Here is a 24,275-nt window from a genome sequence, read left to right as displayed (position 1 = left end):
ATATAAGAATATGTCCTATGGGAGATGAGAGTAATTGCAGGTCCCAAGGGATGAGATAAAATTTCCTGTATGTTGGGTTGTGAGCAAATGTCGACTCCAAAGAAAAAAAGAATATAAATGTACTTTATCTGATGGGATCTGAGAAAATGTCAAGACAGACAAGTGAATAGATTGGAAAAACAGATCCTTTTGAAAAAGGATGAAATATCCATTGAGTTATGCACATAATGGTGTACGGTACACCACATCAGATCAGAGTATGTTTCAAAATTTGGCAACAAAACATAAAAGTTTGGATATTGCAAAATTTGAACATTGGCACTTTTCAAAACAGTTGTTTGCGAAAATCCACAAAAGCAATGTTGATATTCATTCCATACCAGACATTCAGTAAATAGACAATTATAACAAATTCAATGCATTACACTGACCATATGTTTGGTAGATATAAAATAAATTGCCACAGTATGTCATTTGTTATTCATGGAGGATGCCATTACAACACAAGAGGCATCTCATCGTTTCATCCATGGTGATTCATTCACTATCAGAATATTCTGTCATTTAACATTTCAATACAGAATATTATCCACACTCTATCTCCAAATGTTCAAATCCACTTTGTAAGTCTGTTAGGTTTCCACAACTAACACACTATTCCTCTTTCAAATGTTGATACTTTTCCTTGGTTTTGGTGTGTAACTTCTACAAGATAATGAATGATTGTTTTTAAAACATTGAGTAATAATACCTGTGTTTAATCTTATTCATTTGGTTTCAGTTTCAACTCATAATTGTATAATTTTTTATTATGATTACATAAGATGATATTCAGGCATTCCCTTGAGATGACATTTCATTTACCAACATATTAATAATGACCTTTTCAGTAAGCAATAAATTTTGATTACATTTTTCATTTGTATGGAAAGCAAATCAAAGAAAAATTCATCAAAATGATAATATAATTACCAGCAAGGTATTTAATGTACTTGTACAGCCATGCACAGTTTGTTGTCAAGGTACAGCATTGATAAAGATATCATTTTACGATAACCAATCACCATTTCCAAGGCTTTTGCTCTTCACAAACCCTGGTGATAACAATCAATATTTGTAATAGACATCAAGAAATTAACATTTTAAAATGACAGTAAAATTTTAAAAAAGTTGGGTTGAGAAAATTTGCAAAACAGAAAGTATTGTAATAAACCTGTAAATATGACCACTCCATGGTTGATTGTTATGATGAGAAGATAGATATACAAAAAATGATGTCCATTATGATGTTTTGTGCTATTTCACTGATAATTTCCCATCCTTTTAACAGTTAAATGTCTATTTGTCAACATTGTTTACGTCTTTTTCCCAATTCAGTGTACTCCACTACTGGGCTGTAAATTAGACCATCAAATTATTTTATGCAAATCAAATATTCATCAGTGGAGATAGGTTGAGTAGAAATCATTTATAAATAAAACAACAAATATCTCAATTAAGCCAACAGGTGCAATAAAGTGATATTGTTAACTTCATTTTTATGTCATTAGCAAATACAAATATTAACACACTTTAGGGCCAACATGTGCAGAGTAAATGCAACTAAGTGCGTTTTGCCTCAAACCCCCCCCCCCCCCCTCCCCAAACTAAAGTTTGGAAGTGCAAAAATCCAACCAAGCCTCATTCTGTATCAGCATACCTACAATTGGTAATTATGCCCTACCAACCCCCCATACCCCCGCATACCCCATCTAAAATCAATTTTTGTTCAGTGCCAACTCAACAATGACTCAACAACAAAATGAAATGAATTGAAACGGTGTATCCAAAATGGTTGTTATGTTATTTTACTGGCCTGGTACTTTCCAAAAAATATAACATGATAATTTGCAATACATAAAAGTGTGATTTAGTGGGATGTTGTAATATAAAAACATGTAGTGTGATTTTTGTGCATGCTAACTGAAATGCAGCCAGGCCCCCTAAACACAGAAATTGCGATTACCAAGCACGTGTTTTAATTATCTACAGCCCCTTACACGCTCACCCGTGTGAGCTTACACAAGTGGTAGATCAGAAAAGTACTTTGAAAGTCTGAATATGTGTCCACAAGGTCCATTCTACCATAATTGTAATCACACAATGTAATTTATTTAATGGAAAACTTAATTAGGATGTGTGAAATATCATACAACATTTAAAGTGTGAAATCAGTAAATATCAAGTAATGAAGAAACCAATAATGTAGGCATCCAGCATCTGATGAAGAGTTTGCCGTAGAATCAAAATTAATTGTAACCACATTTCTAAATGATTACTTCTTGTGTACTGTGTCAAATAAAATGAACAACATATGCTTGACATGTATATCTAATTATGATAGAAATTAAAACCAGATGTATACTTGATGCTTGAGACCCAAAGTAGTACCATACTACATGTTTGAACTTTGACCTATGCACAAATGCATCTCTTTTTTCATGAGTTGCAGGCACAAGATTATGTCTGTATTATACCAGCAAAAATCATCTTTTTGATATTATTTCCATGCTCATGTTAATATATTATCACCAACGAAGGACATTTCGGGGATGCTGGCCTGATGCAACAATTTTATCCTCTTCACTGCAAGTTCTTGTTCTACTCCCTAAAACATGTTGAAATGCCACCATTTAGCTTGTCAATACAGAGTCATGTTCACAAAGAATGCTCTGTTATTGTGGTATATTTGAATTCTCCTCCAGACTTAAAATTCAATTGTCAACAATAACAATGCAGTCTACATATGTACAGACTAATAGATGACGAGCTGAATACTGTGTATCTCATGGTTTCGGGATAGAAAAAGAAACTGACATTTGAAAACGAAACTTGTGCAAAAAAAATCATCAAAGGTTACAACTACTGTCCCTAGCTATGTAGATTACCTTGAATGAATCATTTTGCTTGCCTTGATTGGTACACAGACTTTTAATGAGGCCCACATTGCCAATATCATCAAAGTATCCTATGTGTATATGATAGATGTTAAAAGTTACAAATTCTAAAGCTGTGGGATTCCTACAATACTATTTCATATTGTCTCAACTTTCAGCAAATAATGATGAAAGCATTAGCAATGATACTTACATTGTATTCAACAGAGGCAAACCTGTTGTTGTAACTACTGGTACATTTTTTGTGGTTTTTCAAGTAGTTCTAACAAATAAATTGGCATGGTCAGTTTTCAGACGATCACCCACAGACACTGTAGTCACCCAGGGAGGTTCGGCATCCCTACATTGTACGGCAGAAGACACGGAAACGTCAGGAGTGATACAGATAGGATGGAAAAAGGACAACAATTTCATAGTGACCGGAAGCCACTACCTTCTCTTCCAGAATGGCACTTTGTATATTTCACAGACACGTCTAGGTGACCAGGGGGAGTATGTCTGTGTTGCAAATATCATAGGACAAGGAATAACTGCAGAAACCCCACCAGCTAGAATTTATTTTGCATGTAAGTATGTAGTGTAGTTGTGATCAGCGCTACACGAACTTGTGACATAATCAGCCAGAAAATGTCATAACTCTTTTCAAGTGTGGTACATTTTAAGTTCATGTCATTCCTCGGTATACCGTATGTTTTACAAATATTGGAACTCTGACCATCTGCATTTTCTTCACAGTTTTAGATCCAGTTTTTTACCACCCTTTATCGTTATCCGTGGAAGATGGCCAAGCGTATCCTGCCTATTTTCAGTGTGTGAGTGGAGACAGTCAACCATCAGTGACTATCAGCTGGGAGAAGGACGGTCTTCCGTACTCCGGCACCAGCTACCAAACTGACTTTGGGGGACCTGGGTCCCTGAAGGTATCAGGAACATTACAAATTGATAACGTTAACGAAGACAGCCAAGGGCAATATCGATGCGTCACTGTTAATCCAATGCTACCAGATCAACCAATGAGAAGCAACTATGCAATGTTATCTGTGACTCGTAAGTTTCTGTTTCTCTCGCCAGTTAAAATTTAAGTAAACTGGAGTCTGGCAGTTGACTCCTTTCCTGTCAATCATTCATCTCTGATATTAATTACATGTAAATGAAATCTGCACACAAGAAATTTACATATTTTGACCCCAAAACCTATTTTAACTAAATACTGGTATGGATGAAAAGGTGAATTACTTTCAGAGTAATTTGATTTTCTCTGTGTTGTAGGGTCAAAATATTGGCATAGAAATGATCATTTCATCATGAATCTGTGTGGAAAAAGAACATGTAACACAGAAAGTAACATTTATCAAAAGTAACATCTAATGTTGAGAAATGTAGCACAGATGTATCTGTATAGTTCTCTGTTCATGTTAGCAATTAATAGCCCCACCAATTTGTGATTTCAGGAAGAGGAGAGAATTCGGCATAATAAGTGAAAGACTTGTCTTTGAGTCCATTTGACTTCTCTCTACAGAATTCAACCTTGCCGCACAAAGAATTGGGCTTGTACTAAAATTTGATAGAGAACTTCAAATTCAAGTTCAAGTTTACACCACAGAGCCGCTTTACAATTTTATTGTGTGGCTAAACATTCTTGTGGCTGTTACAGTGGTTGTTTTTTAAAAATGTTCATTATCTAATACACACACAATTGTAATTATAATTCTTGAAGTTTAATCGTAAAACACTGATCCGTCTAGATTTGTATCAGTATTGTACCAAAGAGTGTAGGTCTGCCAGCATGGGACTGCTTTATGAAACTTTCCTCTATTAAAATAGCAATAACTGTGCCATTTGTAATGCGAAAGGGCTACACAAGTTTTCATATTGAAATTTAATATTTATATCTGTCTCACTCAGCACGACAAGGCCCTCCGTATGTAAAAGTTGCACCAGAGAATACCACTGTTGGCATTGGCAACTCAGCGACGTTAGATTGTACCATTGTTGGAACGCCAAACCCTACCATCACATGGACAAAACTTGGTGAAAATGGACCAATCAGAAACACCTTGAACAGATATATACTTAACAATGGAGGGCTGTATTTTGCCAATGTGGCACTCAGTGATGAAGGAGCATACGTATGTACAGGATCTAACTCTGAGGGCACTGTATCTACAAATCCAATTTATCTGAAAACTGCAAGTAAGTTTATTCATTGTCACTGATGATTGATTGCCCATAGACATCTAGCAGTTACCATTTCTTTTGAGCAAATGTGTTTTCAAAAACCACCTGTTGATTTATGTATACTGGAATGTTTGCAATGCTGTTTTAAAAACATATACTGGTGTGACTGTTTGTCATCCTCCGATAAATATGTACTTACCTCATGTTGTTGGCAAAATTTCTTAATTTTTCATTTGCATGAAGTCCTTCTCATCCAATGAAAGCAAATTCTCAAACCAAAGAATTTTTTTCTCACTGAGAGGTAGAAGTTTATCAATACAAGTGTAATATTGAAATTCTTGTGTAGGTTTATGTGTCTTATGGTACAAATGTGAAAAAAAGAATATCTTTCATTCCTTCCAAAAATGTAATATATTAAATGTACTGTCTATGATTAAACAAATGTTTTCCATCTTTATGTTTTCAACTTCAGCCATGATGTCTAGTTTATTGCAAGAGCCATCAGATGTCTTTGTTGTCCTGGGAAATTCAGCCACACTGACGTGTCGGCCACCATTCAGTATACCTCCAGCAACTGTCTCCTGGTACAAAAACAATGTACTGATGGATACTGAGACCTCACCAGGTATAAAACAGCTAGGTAAGTCTTACAGGTACTTTTCTGACAATTGACATTGAAGCATTGCTGACAGAATCATTGGTTACCCATGGAAATTAAGAATGAATCTTTTCGCATCAGACAGTTTCCGAGCAATGCATTTCAGATTCACATGTTCACTTGTCCTTGTAGATTTTTGTATTGCACTCCGTTTATTTGTTAAAATTTGTTAGTTCAGGATGTTCATGCAAAGGGTTTGTACCAGTATGCCTGGTTATATATACGTATACTGAACAGCGCCCTCTGTAATTGGATCCAAAAGGAAGAGCAGTTCAGCCAGACCTTTTGCACATTTTCCTTTTCATCATAGACATACTTCATGATACTGCTGTAAGCCAGACTTAAAATTTGCATTCAACAAGACAATTTTTATACGGACAAAGTGATTACATTTTTCTGGGAACACTTCTACTTTTTGACCCTTCACCTTAGATAATGGTGATTTGCAGTTTGCAGCAGTAACTCTGCCAGATGCAGGCCAGTACTTCTGTGCTGCTACCAATAGTTATGTACCACGTACAGTCACTTCTAGAACTGCTACAGTTAGTGTACAAGGTATGGCAATATCTCTATACCTGAGGCATACTCTATTAACTTCCACCAACCCTGAAAATCCATGTGTAGGTTTCTTTGCCACATTTGACCTTGGTTTGATACAGTGTAATGCCTTGCTTTGTTCAAGAACAACAATGATTATGGTTTTTTGAATGCTACAAAGGAATCAGACTTACACATAAGCAACCCTTTCATTCAAACTGTAATCATTACCTTCTGGTAAGTTAATTTGTATTTGAAATTTATAGGATTTCCTAGTTTTAAGCTGTATATCGTGAAAATGATATGTCAAAGTTACGAGTTTTGTTTTATTATTGTGATTTAAAGGATATTTATGTTGCTAATTTTACAAGAGATTCAAATCACTTTTAGAAGTTCCTGTTAGGATTTTTTAAATGTGAAAAATCATTTGACACATAGTCTGTTTATTTTACATGTATGCATGGTATTTTTCATGATTTATGTCGCTTGGAGAAACTTACTTCATACTGCCCTCAATAATTGTATATTGAATGAAATTTTGAAATGCAAGTGATTTCCATGTACTTTTTATATTTATTTCAGTTGGAGCCTTGATAACTGTCCCACCTGAGAACATCAAAGTTGTGATTCATGACCCTGCAGTGTTCAGATGCATTGCTAATGGAGATCCCAGACCATCCATTACGTGGTTTAAAGATCAAGTCATAATTGATAGTAATTACTATGACCCTAGATACACAATAGGGTGAGTAAATATTAAATATTAGTGTCATCTATTCATAGATGGGTTTTTGCTGTAAGACATGTTCTAGAGTGTTAAAGGGACATAAGCTGTAACTTGTGGCAAGTTTTTCAGTATATTCTGCTTCTCAGCCTCTCTGTATATCAACTACCATGTCTGACCCTAATGCTGAAATTTCGAGTATTCTTTTGTCAACACAGCTTGTATGTGTGTAGTGATCATTGTTTATTGTTTACAAATGAATTCTAGTCCGGACTTGAATACAATTTTCAACAATAACAATGGAGATTATACTCATATAGGTTGTGTTGATATGCTAAATACTTGGCATTAAATTACAGTTTAGGGATTCAATGCAGAAAGTGTAGGGAAACCACAAAACAAAAGTTCTGAAAAAATAGTCAAAAGATACAGCTTATGGAGCTTTAACATACAAACTTCTCACCATAAAACACTGTAGGGTTCTGTCTGCAAAAACATGTATAGTTGCCTAGTTATGATAGTAAGATGGGCAGTTATCATGATGGTACATCACTCATTGTTGTATTTACATTAACTTTTGTTGTATACACTGGAAGCATTTTCATAGCGAGTTCAAAAATGAACAAATTCAACCAAGAATGGCATGAGACTTCCCTTCTTTCTGTTTCTCATTTTCATCAGAGTATTTGCAATATTTGTATTTTCAGTATTTGCTATAGTATATATGTACCCAAGAAGAACTTCAGGGCCACAGACCTGGTTGCAGAGTCAGTCATATGATCTTTACACTGATCCTCAGTCCTGCCAAATACTAAATGAATTCAATCACCCATTACAAAGAAATCCATTTCTACCGTTTACTTTGGTCTTTACATGCATCTGTGAACATAGAGGATGTAAAATAAAGTAAGACAGAATCTGATTTTACATTACTGATTCTTCACAGGAACAGTGGTGCTTCCTTGTCTATCTCTGATGTCATCTATGTAGACCAGGGGACTTATGTCTGTGAGGCAAGGAATAACGGCAATATTGACAGAGCCTCAGCTTTCTTGGATGTGATTGGTGAGTTTAAATGTATCTTTTTTATCAACAATTGAAAGATGTAGATGAGAATGCAGAATGATGAAAACAATGACCAGCAAATTATTAGTCAGTCTCTATAGCTGGATCTTTACCAGCGCACAGTAAGTGAGGCTACCCACAATTCTCCATGATTTGTACACACAGAGATCACTCACTGAACTGAAGCAAATTTCTTCTGTACACAGAACAACTCGGTCCATATTTCAAAATTCTGGCAATATAGTTCTGATAATCATAATTTTCTGATTTCTCACTGTGAATAATGAGAAGAATAACCCCTTTTCTGCAGAGGAGATTGACATTTTGTAATTTTGTCGACATAAATTTTTGACAGCCATACACAATATTTTTAAGGAAACTAAGGGAATAAGATGCATCTGTGTTGGCAAAAGAAAGGGTATTGATTTTTGTTAATGTTCGTAACAAAGGTAATTTGCATGTCTGACAGGTGGTATGATGAGACCATCTTAGTTGCTGATAACTTTACCTTGACAAGTGTACAATTTTTAGCCCCTCCAAACATCGACTTCTCATTCAATTTACTCTTGAATTTTAAACATAATCAATAATTTTGGAACATAGTTTTAACAAATAATCCTGAACTTAAATTGTAAGTGAAAACTTGTTAAGAAACTGATAAAATTGAAAAAGCCTTTAGCAAAAAATGTCTGAGTGAACAAATCAAGGGGAATTGTGGGTAGCCTCACTTACTGTGCAGTGCCCTCTCTAAGCTTAAGTGCTGTGCCACTTATCAAAAAGGTTCTGCCTTAATGCAAAATGTTTTACATATTACACATAGACTGTACTAGTCTACAGCTGTCACACAAAATATTTTCAGAGAATTCCTGTTACCCCAGGTAATTGACACAAGTGTTAGAGGGCACACTGACCATTCACGTATTTCTTTGTCACTATTCCCTTTCAAAACTGTCTCATAAGAGTGATATAGCACAGTCTCACAGGAATCCATTTGGACTACCTCTAGACTTGGCAGCATTCCATAGGGTTGATTTAATAGACATCCCACATATACAAAAATCTTATGGTAATATGGGATATTTTGGTGTGAGTGTACTTTTCTTGTTCAATGCAACAAAAATCTTGGTTTTAGATCATGATGGTCTGTTTTGACAACTTTCTCTTACAGTAGAACACACCTCGGGGACAGATATTCGGTGACTCTCAAACTTTTACAATTCTTTCATATCATTGTGGGTTCATTTTAAAGCTCTTGGTGTAAGAAAACTTTCCATCGGCTTAGTTTTTTGAAATTCAAAAATTGTATTTTTTTTCATAGAGTTAACACAGGGATGGCAGCCAGTTTGAATTTTAAATATCGGTAAATCTTGGGTTATTTGTTTCTCTGGTATAAAAATTTGCATATTGACCCCTGATTTTTATTCTTGATTTTGAAAGAGAATGGGTGAAAGATTCTTTGAGGAAAGTTGAGCAAAAGTTTAAGTCTGTCACTTTCAAGGGGCATACTACCTTAATATAATATTTACAATTTTCCATTTTGTTTCAGTTCCACCTCAAATAGTGCGGGAACCGTCAGCTGAAGTTACCGCCCGAGTGAGTACATCAATTCTTCTCTACTGTGAGGTGATTGGAGACCCCACACCCATCATCACGTGGTACAAAGAAGACATCCAGATAGTTGATGAGAGCGGTCATTATCTTGTCACATCTCAGGGATTGCAGATTATTGACATAGCAATGGAGGATGCGGGATCGTATCGATGCAAAGCTGAAAATGAGGCAGGTGTGGATGAAGCTACAGGTGTACTGAAAGTTGAAGGTAAAGTTATCATATCCAACAATTTAAAACATTCTCTTATAATATTCTCATGCACTACTACAATACAGTCAAACAAACAGACCGTGCAGAATTACGAAATCACCATGGAAACTAGAGACCTGTCGATTTAAATTCATTAAAATTCTACAGATGATAATTAACAAATGAAAATTTGCATCATTCTGTCACTGAAACAAGCGTTGTGACCTATCATGTTTCCAATGAAACTTTGAGAAATACAACAGAGCGAATAGACAATAACCTTTTAAAAACTTTGGTATTGAAACGAGTTTGTTGAAAAATCTAAAATAAGCCCAAGTCCGAATAACACTGTGCTACAGACATATGTATTTGTCTCACTGTATTTTTACAATTGCAGAAATGATTGCTCTTTCTGAAAGGGATAACACACATCCAAATTTTTCAGCAGCTGGGGAAAATTGTAGTATGCCATTCATGACACCAGATATAGGTAACTCAGAAAACTGTGTCTGTTATTTTCAGATCTACCAGCTATCCTGCAAGGTCCCATGAATCAGACAGTTAATGAGGGCTCCACTGCCATCATGACCTGTCAAGCAGCTGCATTCCCAGAACCCACCTATAGCTGGCAGTATGAGGATGGTATACTGCCCTCACAGGCTACAGTGTCACAAGATGGGCGCACCTTGACTCTTGCAGGAGCTATAGATGTAAACTCTGGCAAATACACATGTATAGTTGCCAATCAACATGGATTTGATGATGCATCAGCGTGGCTTTCTGTCAGAGGTATCAATGTTTGTTTTCATTTTTTCAAAGTTTGAATCAAACTAGATAGTGGATTGGGTCACTGCTGTCTCTATTGCAATGTTGTATCCCATCTTAAAAGTGAAGAAATGAAATTATAAACAATATGCTTAGGTTAATTATCCTGCTAGGTGAGACAGTGGCTTTTTACAGAAAATAATATTGCAGTAGAGAAAGAAAAATCACATTTTTTCCAACAGAGAAACTATACCTCCAGAGTGGTTGTGCTTTCAAAGATACAAAACAATGTGGTTATACATTTACAACAGACTTCCAGTGGTCTCATGTACCTGAAAAATGTTTAAAAGAATTTGAAAGCCCATGAAAATAAAATGGAATGTATAATATCGTCAGAGATGATATATAAGTGTGATATGGGTATTTTCATACTGTATCGTCCCATGATTGTAATGAACAAGCTCAGAAAGTCACTAGTATCAGGTCTTTTGAACATTTATTGATGACACAGTCAATGATGTGATTACTTTATAATATGCTCCGATGAAATCATTTTGACTATTTTATGTTCTGGCAGTTGCTCCATCGGTTAGCCCAATCTCTGATGTCACCATTGATCAGGGAAATGAACTGTCAGTACAATGTCTGGTTGATGGTAAACCCTCTCCCAGTGTTCAGTGGATGAAAGGAGACTACCAACTAACAGCCAATACCAGGATTACTTTCCCATCACAGAATATACTGCAGATTAATCCTGTCATAAATACAGATGAAGGTATGAAGAAAAATATTGAGAAGAGGAATGTTTGATTTTAATGTTGTATTACTACTTCAAGGACATAGAGATCACAGACTACTGTGTTCAGCACTGTAAATTCTCTCCTGTGGTTGTAGATTATGTAATGTACACAAGTTTAAACCAGAAAGCCATTTTGTAGTTGGTAGCCCTGGAATATTTGATTGATTATGCAATCTGTTTTTTGTAGTCCTTGCTACACTTTATAATCATACATTTCTAGCAGCTTTGACAAGTCAAAACAACCAGAAGTTTATGACCAGTGCAAATCAAAGCACATAACAAGGAAATGCTACACATACATATGCTACAGTGAAAATCTAGTGATTCAGAGTCCAGGACTGCCATTTAATTATCTACTGTATCATACAACAAGTATCAAAGTCAGTTTCCAAGCTGAAATAAATGGGTGAAAAAGTTGTGGCAGCCAGATTTTGGTTTGAATGATATTTGTGTTATAATTTGCTATACATTTCATTTTAGGAGAATATCACTGTGTAGCCCAGAATCTAGCAGGCAGTGTCAGAGTCTCATTTCAAGTCACAGTGGCAGGTAAGTGCAATGGAAATTGGTCTGACACTGAAAGGGAAGGAAAAGTGTAATGACGGCAAAGTTGCTGTCAAAAGGTAATTCCATAGGAAAGTTTATATACAATGTAAATGTGTAAGATACAATATGTAAGATACAATAAAGGCAGTTGCATCTTCTGACTGATCATCAACAACTTTTTAACCATGATTCATGTGTTCTTAAACTATAAGTCTTTCTTGACATCATGAATTTAATAAGAATATTATTTTAACGCAATGTCTTTAGTAACTTCACTTTTAAGACATCCACATACTTATTGACTCTGCGTATTCCAAGTTTAACTTTACAATCATCCATTATTTTGGTTTAAGATTTCTTTATTGTTAAATATGACAGTAAGCAAATTTTGTTAATCATGAATCTGCATCTTGGTGGTGGAGTGTTACGATAAAATTCTCTGATTTTATAAATGGTACAGTTTCATATTCAGTAGCTTGAAAATTAGCATTAAGGTTCTTTGGTGTGTGGATGACATTAACCCCTGCATTGGTATCTGTTCTGTATTTTATCATTTTGATTGGGGTTTTGATATCTCTTGCACGTGTATTAGATTCAAGCATGATCACTTCTGAGACAGTACTCCCAGCATCCCTTGCAACAACTCCCAGCATCACCACCTCCATTCCTTCAACTGTCAAAGCCCCCGTACACATCAGTACAGCATCCAGGGTGACTCACCATTCTACCATAGCGATGACATCATCACATTCCATACTGACATCACAATCCACCGTGGTGACGGGCACACACAACACTGTCATGTCAGTTTCCCAGAGCAAAACTACCACATCCATGGGAACTTCAACGCTGTTGTCACTTTCAACTCAGAAAGTGACGACAGTTGAGCCAGGTAATGGTGATTTTGAATAGCACATATTTTCATCCATATAGTAACTCAATATAAATACTTTGTCTATCTTATTCTTCTTGATATTTGCACATATTTTGTTCACAATTAAGATGTATGAATATAACTCAGATCAATATTTTAATTATAATCTCATTGTAAAATTTTCTTTTCCTTATGCCGTCACGTCTAATGACAATAATCACTTCTTTTTGGTATTAAATTTTCAAAAATCTAATATTGTTCAGTAAGATAAGATTGAACCATATAAACTGATATCTACTGGTACCCCTGCTTTCTTCACTGTAATTAAAATCATTATCAGTATCTCAAAACACAAATTGGAATTGGCACAGAATCAGCTTTCATCCCTCTAAAGTTGACAGTTTGAATTTCGTTCCAGTGAATTCATGATATTTTCAGTAAAAAAGACATAGTACTTTTAATCTTAATCTTGAGCGCTTGTACCTATGTTATGTTACCTTATTTCATCAGTTTTAGAGGCGGCTCCAATAGTCATTAGTGCTGTACCTACATCCAGCAGTCAAGTCACGTTGTCATGGGTACCCAGTACCATCATGGACACCATCTTGTTCTACGTAATTCAATATAAACTGAGGTAAGAAATTTATATTAACTTTAGGTATCAGTATCACATGCCATTCTGTACATAAACATTAGGCTTGGCTGAGATAATTATCCTAAAAATTGTAGACTTCAAGGCTATAAAATGCTTGTTCAACATCATTTCTGGAAATAATATGCTTTTGTCCAATTCATTCAGCAGGTTGATAATTTATTCACTGCAATGTTTTGCTGTCTTAACAGTACTTGCACTTTTGCCAGGTATATTGTAATTCAATGATAATTGTAGTAGTTCAGGAGTGAATAAGATACTAGTACTATTGGCAGATAAACTGCTACATTGTTGAATTAATTATTAAAATCATGATCATCCTATGTTCATTGATACGACTGTGTCCAACATTGGATAACTTTTTTATACAGGTTTGCCACAGCATGGCAGACATACATAGACAATGTTGAGTACAGAGGAGGTACGCAGAGCTACCAACTGTCTGGTCTTCAGCCCAATACACAGTATCTGTTCAGAGTGTTGGCCAAGAACCAGTATGGACTTGGAGAAGCCAGTAATGCATTATCAGCTACTACATTATCGGATAGAAAAGGTAAGTATTCAATTGATAAAATGTAATTTCATGACAAATGATTGAAGTATCACTAGTTAGTTTGAGATGTTTGATTGTCTGAAGAAAATTTCTCAGCAACAATGAAGTACTTCGTATGACAACCTACTGATGTGTGTAATACTATACCAGAAAAAATGTTGTTTTTAACCAATAAATGTAGGCTCTTGAATATTATGTGAATATTTGAAGAATCTGAAAAATCTTAAATGTTTCCAAGATTTAAAGTGTGATTACTAATATGTAAGAGTAGGAAAATCTTCAATAGGTCTTTATTTATTTAATATAATCTTAAAAAATAGATGTTTGAATCCATGGATGAAATTTAAATTTACGTTTGTATTTTTCTGCTTTATAGGTCCATCAGAGCCTCGTAATCTTCAAATCATTGGTGTGAACTCAACATCAGTACATCTGCAGTGGGAGATACCTCAAGACAGAGATGGTGATATTGCATCTTATCAAGTAGAATACATGCAGGAAGGGAATACTGGTATGATTTGAGTGTAATTTTTTACCAAAAAGTCATAATTTCAAAGTATGTTGTAGATTGAAAGTTTCTCTCCGCATCCTTATCATCAAAAATCCATAAGCTTCTTTCACTTGTACAAGCTAACATGGATACATTAATGCATTGCCACTTACAGCTTTAGCTAATTGAACATTATAGTTAAATATTTGTACAAAATAAACACTGGTTGGTAAATTTAAGGTGAAGGCAGTATTCCTTATTTGGACCAGTATACTATTGAGGCAGATATAGAAAACTCTTAAAACATTCTCAATCATTCTACACCTTCATGAACATTTTGAGCGCTCTGAACTCCAGCACTGAAGCACATTTTCAAACTTCTCATTTCATTAGGCAATATATTGGATCTGGGTTCCAGTGGATTATTTGTAGCAACAGCCATCATATCAAACCTGTTACCGTTGACAACATATAAATTCAGAGTTAGGGCCTCAACTCTGATAGAGGGCCTTGTTGAATGGGGCAACTACACAGACTATGTAGAAACACAGACACTGCATGGACGTAAGTACAACTCACAGAAATATAATTCTATATATTTTCAACATATTGAGAAAATGTGATTCCAAATTCTTTCTATTACTCACTGTTAAATGATAATTTGGATCAGTGTGATTCAACATGTATCTTTAATTTTGGCTGTTGATGTTTTGGAACAATGCGATGTGTTGATGTATAAAGTGTTGATGTATAAAATGGTGCAATATGATCCCAGTGTACTTGAATCATACCTATTTATTTGATTTTCATCCATTTTGCATCAGCAGTCAAGTCATCCTCTGTACTAAAGGATTTTGTACTGACTATTTGCATTGCAGCAGTTACTGACTCTAAATCTAATTTTTTGCCACTTTCTGCATTCTTCCTTGCAACCCTTCAGCACCCAGTAACGCTCCTTTTGGCGTCTTTGCAAGACCGCTGTCCAGCTCGAGTATTTATGTCTCGTGGCAGGTATGCTCCTTCAACTAACAACTGCTTCCTAACATTTTGCTTTCCATGACAAATATGGCTTCCTGTTTTCAAGTTTTGTCCAGAACACATTCTAGGACAAAGAGTTCACAGTACCAACATGAAAAATGCTCTGTGACTGAAACTAGAAGAAACTAGTGTGTTGATTTATCCACCACTTTCTCCCTTGACACTTTTATCAAACGTGTCAACACATTTGTTTATTTTGGATTGAATAATAAGATATATCTAAAATGACTAAATGATTAATTTCAAGCACAACCACTTCATCAGATTCCATTGTATCACTGTTTGCATCAAAATGGCCATGTCTATTTTGGTATTTAATTCATTATTCAAATGATGCTTCTATTTAAGAAAAGCTTGCATATTTACCTTGTACAGCCTTTATTAACAAACGTGCTCCAGCTACAAAGTGCTGCGTGAGATGCAAATCTTATCATTGCCTTGTGAAATGAAAGCTCATTGATTTCTAAATGATGAATGGTAAGTGGCCATATAAAAACATTTCACCGTTGTGGCCATAGACACTACATGATATTTACAAAAATATGTACACTGTAAGGTCATAGATAGGTCAGATGACCTTTTTCATTCATCCTCATGTTTATGTGTAGCTGTAAAGAATTGATTGTAGTTGTGACTTGAGGTACGTATTAAACCAAGATTCAATTGATTATGCCAGTGTTTAAATTTTTCCATAACACTAAATTTCACAGCCTGTCAATGTGGATGGTAGTGAAGTCATCACAAAATATGATGTACAGTGTATTGAAACCGAGACTAATGAAGAAATCGTTGTAGAGACGAGAGGAGACACCAATAGCATCACTGTGATGTCACTGAAACCATGGAGATGGTATTCCATCCGAGTCCGAGCTCACAATACACAGGGATCTGGAGAGTACAGTGACAGTGTTCAGATCAGAACATTTGCCGGAGGTGAGGATCAGCTCTCATTTTATTTCGACAGACCTAGTTATGTTTGTGACTTTTTGTGGTTTATGATGACTATTCAACGTATACATCAGTCACAATTGCTGTCAGCTGTGTTTTAAGAAAGTACATCTTGATTCCGAAACACAACTTTGGAAATTTTTAACAAATATTCTGAAGAGATTGTAGTAGAAACCATCACGCTATAAGAATAACTTATGAAACATGTATAAATATAATCTTCATATTTTTAATATATACATGTAGTATTACCTAGCAATTATCTTATACTGTCCGTGTCAAGAATACTGTGTTTTGAATTTCTCTGTATATTTAAGTATTTTCTCTAATGTCCTGTCCTAGTTTTGTTTCATTTGTTTATTTTTTTTGGATAAATATGTATGGATAAAAATTTGGAATGCATAGGAAATGAGAGTGTATAGTCTAGTGTGGTGACATGGCCCAAGTGGCTGATTTTTATGTGTTTGAGTATCTTGCAATTTTTCTTCTTTCTGTATAGCGCCCTCAGCAGCTCCACAAAACCTGAGAGCATTTCCTATGGCTGATGAACCACACAAACTGGATATATCATGGGAGGTAAGTTGAGGAAGATGATTGATGTGGGATATTGTTATGATGTGATACTAACAATTAACTGTTCAGATTTCAAGTGGCCAAATTTATTGTTGAAACCATCCCCATTGACCCATCTACACATCCATTTGATTGAGCTTTCCAGAATACAGTTTCTTTCATGAACCCAGAACAGTCATAGAACTTGAAAGTCTGTACACCTTGAGAATCTGAAACGTGTGTTTTGAAGTGGAAATCACTGCTTGCTAATGCTTGTAGCATTGGAAACCAATCCAGTGATATCCTATCAGTGGAAAGGTTAATACAACGTCATAATCCAGTGAATATAAAGTGGAGTAGAGGCAGCTGTAGTATAGATAGTTAAATCACCCTCCTCAACAGTTATACTTGTTTTAACCTGCACCCCCCTGATTCCCTGTATACAGGTTATATATACTCACCATTGAAAACAATGGGTTTGGACCAAACCATGATGGTGAAAGGGTGAACTGGTCTGTGGATGCCTTTCAGATAGAAACATACCACTCAGAACTCTACTGAATTGAAATATTGCATTATGGCAACAGTGCTCAGTAGAGCTCTGTTTGGTTTGTCAAAAGGTTCATAGATTTTACAATGAAAACAGTCCTCTGAGCAGTTCACTCACAGTCACTCCACAAGCGTTGTGTGGAGTGACTGTGGTTTACTGTATAATATCTGTGTTTAATATCCCTTATAAGACTGAGTGTGTTCATGAGAAAATATTAACTTTCAAATTCAACAGCAAACTCTACACATAAATTACCATGTTATGTTTGCTATATAAAATCAGATGCTTGGAAGCATGTTTCTTCTTGAAGTTCTGAAGAATTTCTTATCATTTGCATTTTGCAGGAAGTACCACCAGCTGATCAGAATGGTATAATCGATGGTTATTTCCTGCAATACTGGCCATCAAATCAACCAATGGAAGCTTCCAAGACAACCAACATACCAGGAGGGGATCAGTTTGAGTTTGTACTGACAGATCTGATTGGTTACACTGAGTATACTTTACGAATATTGGCATACATTATCATTGATGGTCAGAAATCAGGGGGACCGTTCAGTCAGATGGTTACTGCCAAGACTGCACAAGGATGTAAGTAAAATGTCAGACTTCAAAAGCGCTGTTCGTTTTGCATGTCAGTTTTGGGATGTGAACTTGAGTGTGGCAAGAGGTGACATGGCTGGATTATGGAATGTACAGATATGTGAGGGTGTGATGACTTAGAGGAGATCAGGCAAATATCAACTTTACAGTGACTTTACTATTAATATGGCTGTCACATCAGTGCTGTAGAATTATGTTGCATTGGTACAAGTGCCTACAGATTGTTATAACTGTCTCAATATGAAGAAGTTAGGCCATATTCTCACAACTCTCTGCATATTAGGTGCCATGGAATCAATTTCCAAAGGCACTTTTGAAGCATTAGTCTGCACATACACACAGATACGAACATACATGAACAAGTACTTACTGTTGCATAGTACAAAGACCTAAGGTAAACACCAATTGCAACAAAAAGTTTCAACCAAAGTGTTTATTTGTATTTTTCAGTGCCAGGTCGAGTTGAAAATCTAGAAATTACATCTGGTGATAACTATCTGCATCTAAGCTGGCAAGAGCCGGCAGAGAATGTCCAAAATGGAATTATTACAGGATATAACATCAAATACTATGCTGTCAGTGACAGTGAAGGTAAGGACCCATTCACAGTCAGTCAGATACCTGTTAAATGCACAGAATTTAAAAATTCAAATCACGCTAAGTACTGTGATTTACCTTTTCTCTGTCTGTGGAATGTCTTTGATAAAGGACCATCATAATTTTTGAGAATGGAGAGAACTGACAGTATGAAGCAGCTTGATCCATAGATTGCTGTGGCAGTTTTCATTCAATAACAAAATTGCCAGGTTGTGCCTAGCCAAGGCATACCATGTTTTGAGATAAGAGTAGAATAATTTGAAAGATACAGCTTTTGAAGATTTCCACAAACTCCGCATACTCAGATATCCAGTCTTCTGTTCTGTTCTGTTCAACAGATACACAAGAAGATTCCGCTATGGATGGGATTCCAGTTGGTTTTTCCAATTCCACACACGGTCACTTGATGACATCACTGTTACAGTACAATCTAACCGGACTTGTCACTGATACAGTGTTCACCGTTTCTGTAACAGCAAGCACAAGTGTTGGTACTGGACTTCATCCAGTCATGCTAAATAAATCTACTGGCTCACGTAAGCTATCAAACTTGATTTCCTAAAATTTCTGTAGAAACAGTAGAAACACCAGCTTCATCATTATGAATCAATAATTGTATAAACAAATTGGTACTTTATGAAATGTCATAGTGGGGCCTGTGAGGGCAGTGTTGTACAAAATCTGCAGTTGCAGAAGTTGCTGTATGCTTGATTATTTATTGAGATGCATACACACATAATAGGGCTTATTCATATCAGCATTACAGTTCCCTCATTGTCCATGGTCCAAATTTGTGACAAGAATTTGGGAAATTAATCTTTCAAGGATGGCAAAATGTTATTGCCAATGCAGTGTTATTCAAACAATACAAATCACATTCCAAAGAATCAACAAACAAGTTGCAACAATAAATACATGTACACAAAGTGAAAAATTTACCGTAATTTATGTCAACTGCAGCCAATATTGCACATCTGATGCTACATTTAGTGACAAACTGCTGTCATGATGATGGCAGTGCTATTTCTTTGGTCATACTTGATACATACATGTAGGTTGCTGCATTATTCCTGCAAAAATACTTTCCAACTGTAATTTTTCAATGCATTAGTCCTGTAAGTCATTGAACATGGTCATATTTGTTAATTTGTTTTTGCATGATCTTTTCAACCCCATTTGATCCTTTTTCAAAATTTGATTCAATTGCTTTTCTCACTGCATGCTTCAACTTTCAATCTAACTGTACACATGTAAAGTAAAGTGGATTTTGCGCTAATTTGTAATGGATGATATGCATGTAATCTTTTTGTTTTCAAACTGACAACAGCACCAGTTGTCCGTGATGAAATTTCATCACCGGCCATGGACACTACTTACAGTACATGTAAGATTTGCACCGTTCCAATCATTTAGATGTGAGGGCGCTGTTCATTGAATACCGTATGGTGTTAGAGATAATCTGTCATAGTGTGATTTCAGATGTTTTGTTAAAAATTCAAGAAGGACACCTTGACTGCATGAATTATCCATCGTATAAATTCACTGATACCCATCGCACCAAAAAAAACTTGACAAAAGTATTTATTTTTCATGTCTATTACTTTTAGCCATGTGATACTCCAAAGAGTGACCAATTATCGTGGCGTTTTTTAATGATGCAAGCTGATAAAAAATACAACTTGATGAATTAATAATGAATGTGACCCAGTTACATCTGAAATGAGACGATCAACAAAGCCTTGTGTTTTTGTTGTCACTCATTTTGAGCTGTGAATGTGTCATATACAGATCTTGAGTTGTACAGTGTTCATACAACAGTGGCTAGTGGTTCAGTCTATTACTGTCATAGGAAAATTCTATCCTCATCAACACAACACTATAACAATAGACACTGTAGTCTGTTTTCTAACAAATAAGTTGATTTTGTTACATGATTGACCCAATCCATTTGCACTCCTTATGAAAACTTGATTTTACAACATATATCTCAACACTATAAATATTCACTCACAGAGCCATACATGTGTTTTTAGAATACATATTAGAGTTTCTGCAAATTACATTAATTATTAATATATTAAATGGTTAACAAATTTATAATTGATTATTTATTATTTAATTAAATTCAACTAACTTTCCATCAAAACTAACATCAGTGCACTTCTTCAATATTTGCCCAGCTCTTGACAAGATGAGCATCTTTTCAGTTCACAGTAATTAAGATTGTATTGCCCTGGGTAAAATCAAATCGTTAATATCCTTCTCTCAGTATGGATCTGCAATTTTCAGTTTGAGTTCTGAATGGTGTCAGGTGCAGCACTGTTACTTTCAGATTGACACAGCATCATATGTTGCTTACATATGTGAAGTTTCAATGCAAGCACTCAGATTTTTTGTAAGACATTGAAATATCCGTGTTAGAATGGGCTAAACCTGTTGATTGAAGTATCATTGCCTTAAATATTGTTGGGTGTTTTGCTAGCCCTTACCTGAGAATATCAGGAACATCTGGACCTGACACCTGTTTGGTATCAGGGATTCATAAAAATGACAAACTAGAGACTGATTCTAAGAGGATACAAAGTTTCAAAGTCCAGATTACTGGGTTACTCCTACCAAAAGTTCAAAGGTCAATTTTAAGAGTCATTGCCTGTCACAAAATGCACCTACTAAATTCACGTAGCTGTTGAGTCTCGTCAGATGTCAAAATGGACTGTATAGAGTGTAATTATTCCAAGCAGAGTGAGGTAAAATATGAAATTTAAGCTTTCAATCCAACTCTTAAAGAGGGGAATATATGAATAATTATTATCGTGCCGTACATGTGGTTCAGTTTGTGGTCATACTGGGTAAAAGGTGCAGCCAAATTACTCAACCTGAATCTTGTTGTTCATGTTCTAAACTTGAATGATTATTTGTGATTGTTCGGGAGGATATCCTGTTTGAACACTGATCGAGTCATTGTTGGCCTTTCATGGTCCAGTTTCCATGCCAAACAACCCAAATTACATGTATTTGCCAGCTGTCTCATAACAGATTGTTTTTGATAGCACGTAAGTAGGTTAGCATATGGCCACTGGCCGAGTCACTCCCCCTAAGATCTTCACAATAGCAAAGTGAAGTATCTCTTAAGGAGCTGACGGTTTGTCATATTTCCTTTGATTTTAAAGATTGTGGTCATTGTTTTTACAAATTTTTAAGCTTCAACTATGAAGGACTATTTTTTTCATCGTCAATAGCTAGTGATGTACGACAGATATCTCTGTGCAACATTCTGCTTATCTAACTCTGTGTGTGTGTGTGTGTGCACATGTATTTGTGATGACTTACATAATGTAAGATATTCTCTTTAGTGTATATTTCAAAATTTCAATTATACTTGTGTTCATATTTTACATTTCAAACAAAATGGAATAACTTTAAGTCATTTTTGAGTTGTGTACTTCAGTGACGAGATTTTTATTTTTGGAGAGATTTGCTCATGTTTTGCTCATGACTGTACTTTCCAGTGACATTGCCACCGGCAAATCCAACTGACAACACTGGTGGACCAAGCACGCCAAATGCTCGTGCTGGAGAATCGTCTTCCGGCATTACTGGTGAATGGTGGACTATACCACCGTGAGTATATGACTCTAGCAATACACAATGTATGTACTGTATATTGTATATAGTCTGTGTCAAACCTATTTACTGCTTTTTTCCCCATATTTGCACCAATGTGCAGATCAACAACTCTATATATATCCTACAATTATGGGCTTTTGGTTTTAACTAATAAGGTTTGCTCCTACCAGTTCAAGAGCCTTGTAAATTATGAAGTTTTTCACTAAATCGATGACTAGTAGCGCTCTCTGAAATAAAGGCTGGTCTAGTGATCTTATTGGGCTATCTGCCTATACATCAAATATCAGTTTTGAAAACAACTTTACCCCTGTCTTCAAGTGTATTTACATGCTTTCTGTGACCTATATCATGTCTGACAAATAATTTTAGTGCAGTATTTCTATTTTACACAATTTGTAAAGTTGCACTTCAAAAGAAGAGTTTTTGGAAGTTCTGTCAAGGTTTTTGTTCACACCTAATGCAAAGGTGAAGTAATATCATGCCGTAAAACCACATTTACAAGTAATTTAGGTCAATGCTGTGTGTGTTCCTAATTTCACCATAAAGTTTAATGTTGCTTCACACTTGAAATATGTTGAACTGTACACTTCCATATTCTGTGCATTTTCGTTTTCCCAGGTCTGACTAGCATTGTCTGTACAGAAATATATGTAAAATAGTTTCCTTACCTATCAATATTATATAAATGACATTAATATTACTCTTCACAAAACAAACACAGTGACAGGCATGCAGCAACCATATCACCAGATATCAAATCTGATTCAAAAGTTTAGCTTTTTGGTTCTTTTTGTTTCACTTCTGTGTTCCTCAAAGCCTTCACACAAAGTCTTGTCAAAGTAGAGATACTGGTGTGAAGACATTTATTTGAAGGTGACATTTTTTATGAGCTGGTCCTTTGTGATCATTAAAAGGGCAATGACTTTGAGATAAATATGTTTTAACAGTCACATCCATATGGCAGTGGTAGAGTCTGAATCCAGTTGTATATGATATTTCTTTCTCAAAAGTCAAACTGTCAACTCTGTATGAACACATGTTTTACTCAGCACAACACAGATAAACATAGCAGGCTATACCTGTCAGCATAGCTCAAGCTACACTTATTTACTGACTTCTGTTCGCCTAATATGATGGAACTTTTTTCTCTGCTGAAATGAAGCATTGTTGACTCTTGACTCTTTTCAAAGTTTAAAGGAACAATTACTCTTGTAATTTTTTATAATATTTTAATTGTTATTAGTTCTTAAAATGAGCACATGATTTGTTCTTGTTCTCCCCAATAGCGTATATTATATACAAAGTATTTGTATGCCAACAATACATTGTATACAATATGTATTGGTATTGATTGTTGACAAATGAATTCTAGTCCGGAATGAAAATCAACTGACCCGTCACATTGACACAGGACATTAACACATGCTTAGTTGCAAGGACAACTTGAAAACTGGGCAGTTTGACATGATTTTAGGAGTAGAACAAGAAATCATTTTTCACAAACACTGTCAGTATGTAACTCTTGGTGTACTTAGAAAACTCAAATGTGAAAAAAATATGAAACATGAACTTTGAAAAAGAGCATGGTGAAGTAGTCTCAGAAACAAAGAAAGGCATTTAGCTTTAATTGAGTAATAATGTTAATCCATTTTTCTCGCTTCAAGGAGGGCATTACTTTGTTTTCATTTATGAGTCATTTTCCAATGCACATTTTACTGTTAAATCATTTTTCCCTCAAGATAAAAAATTCTATAGTAATCTTGGCCTCATAGATTTCAAAAT

At 35.4% G+C, this 24,275-nt stretch overlaps 1 protein-coding gene across 4 annotated transcripts in view; it reads left to right on the top strand.

Moving 5' to 3' along the window:
• The window catches only part of LOC139114611 (contactin-5-like), a 48,310-nt gene that overhangs the window by 9,543 nt on the left and 14,492 nt on the right, over positions 1-24,275 (top strand). For 2 of the 4 annotated variants that reach the window (XM_070676429.1, XM_070676427.1), the window contains exons 3-26: positions 3,224-3,502; positions 3,672-3,983; positions 4,842-5,129; positions 5,587-5,754; positions 6,205-6,327; positions 6,892-7,054; positions 7,980-8,098; positions 9,645-9,917; positions 10,422-10,688; positions 11,242-11,439; positions 11,944-12,012; positions 12,602-12,901; positions 13,394-13,517; positions 13,907-14,088; positions 14,465-14,599; positions 14,972-15,142; positions 15,519-15,589; positions 16,327-16,549; positions 17,064-17,140; positions 18,011-18,257; positions 18,720-18,860; positions 19,205-19,402; positions 20,194-20,250; positions 22,376-22,488. In XM_070676429.1, coding sequence (XP_070532530.1) covers positions 3,224-3,502; positions 3,672-3,983; positions 4,842-5,129; positions 5,587-5,754; positions 6,205-6,327; positions 6,892-7,054; positions 7,980-8,098; positions 9,645-9,917; positions 10,422-10,688; positions 11,242-11,439; positions 11,944-12,012; positions 12,602-12,901; positions 13,394-13,517; positions 13,907-14,088; positions 14,465-14,599; positions 14,972-15,142; positions 15,519-15,589; positions 16,327-16,549; positions 17,064-17,140; positions 18,011-18,257; positions 18,720-18,860; positions 19,205-19,402; positions 20,194-20,250; positions 22,376-22,488 — 4,298 coding nt within the window. The remainder of the gene's footprint in view (positions 1-3,223; positions 3,503-3,671; positions 3,984-4,841; positions 5,130-5,586; positions 5,755-6,204; positions 6,328-6,891; positions 7,055-7,979; positions 8,099-9,644; positions 9,918-10,421; positions 10,689-11,241; positions 11,440-11,943; positions 12,013-12,601; positions 12,902-13,393; positions 13,518-13,906; positions 14,089-14,464; positions 14,600-14,971; positions 15,143-15,518; positions 15,590-16,326; positions 16,550-17,063; positions 17,141-18,010; positions 18,258-18,719; positions 18,861-19,204; positions 19,403-20,193; positions 20,251-22,375; positions 22,489-24,275) is intronic. The other 2 variants (XM_070676430.1, XM_070676428.1) reach the window with 2 other exon arrangements.

The sequence above is a fragment of the Ptychodera flava genome, chromosome 16, assembly GCF_041260155.1.
Source record: "Ptychodera flava strain L36383 chromosome 16, AS_Pfla_20210202, whole genome shotgun sequence".
Lineage (NCBI taxonomy): Eukaryota > Metazoa > Hemichordata > Enteropneusta > Ptychoderidae > Ptychodera > Ptychodera flava.
The sequence above is the reverse complement of the archived record's forward strand: the minus strand, read 5'-3'. Positions and strand labels throughout refer to the sequence as shown.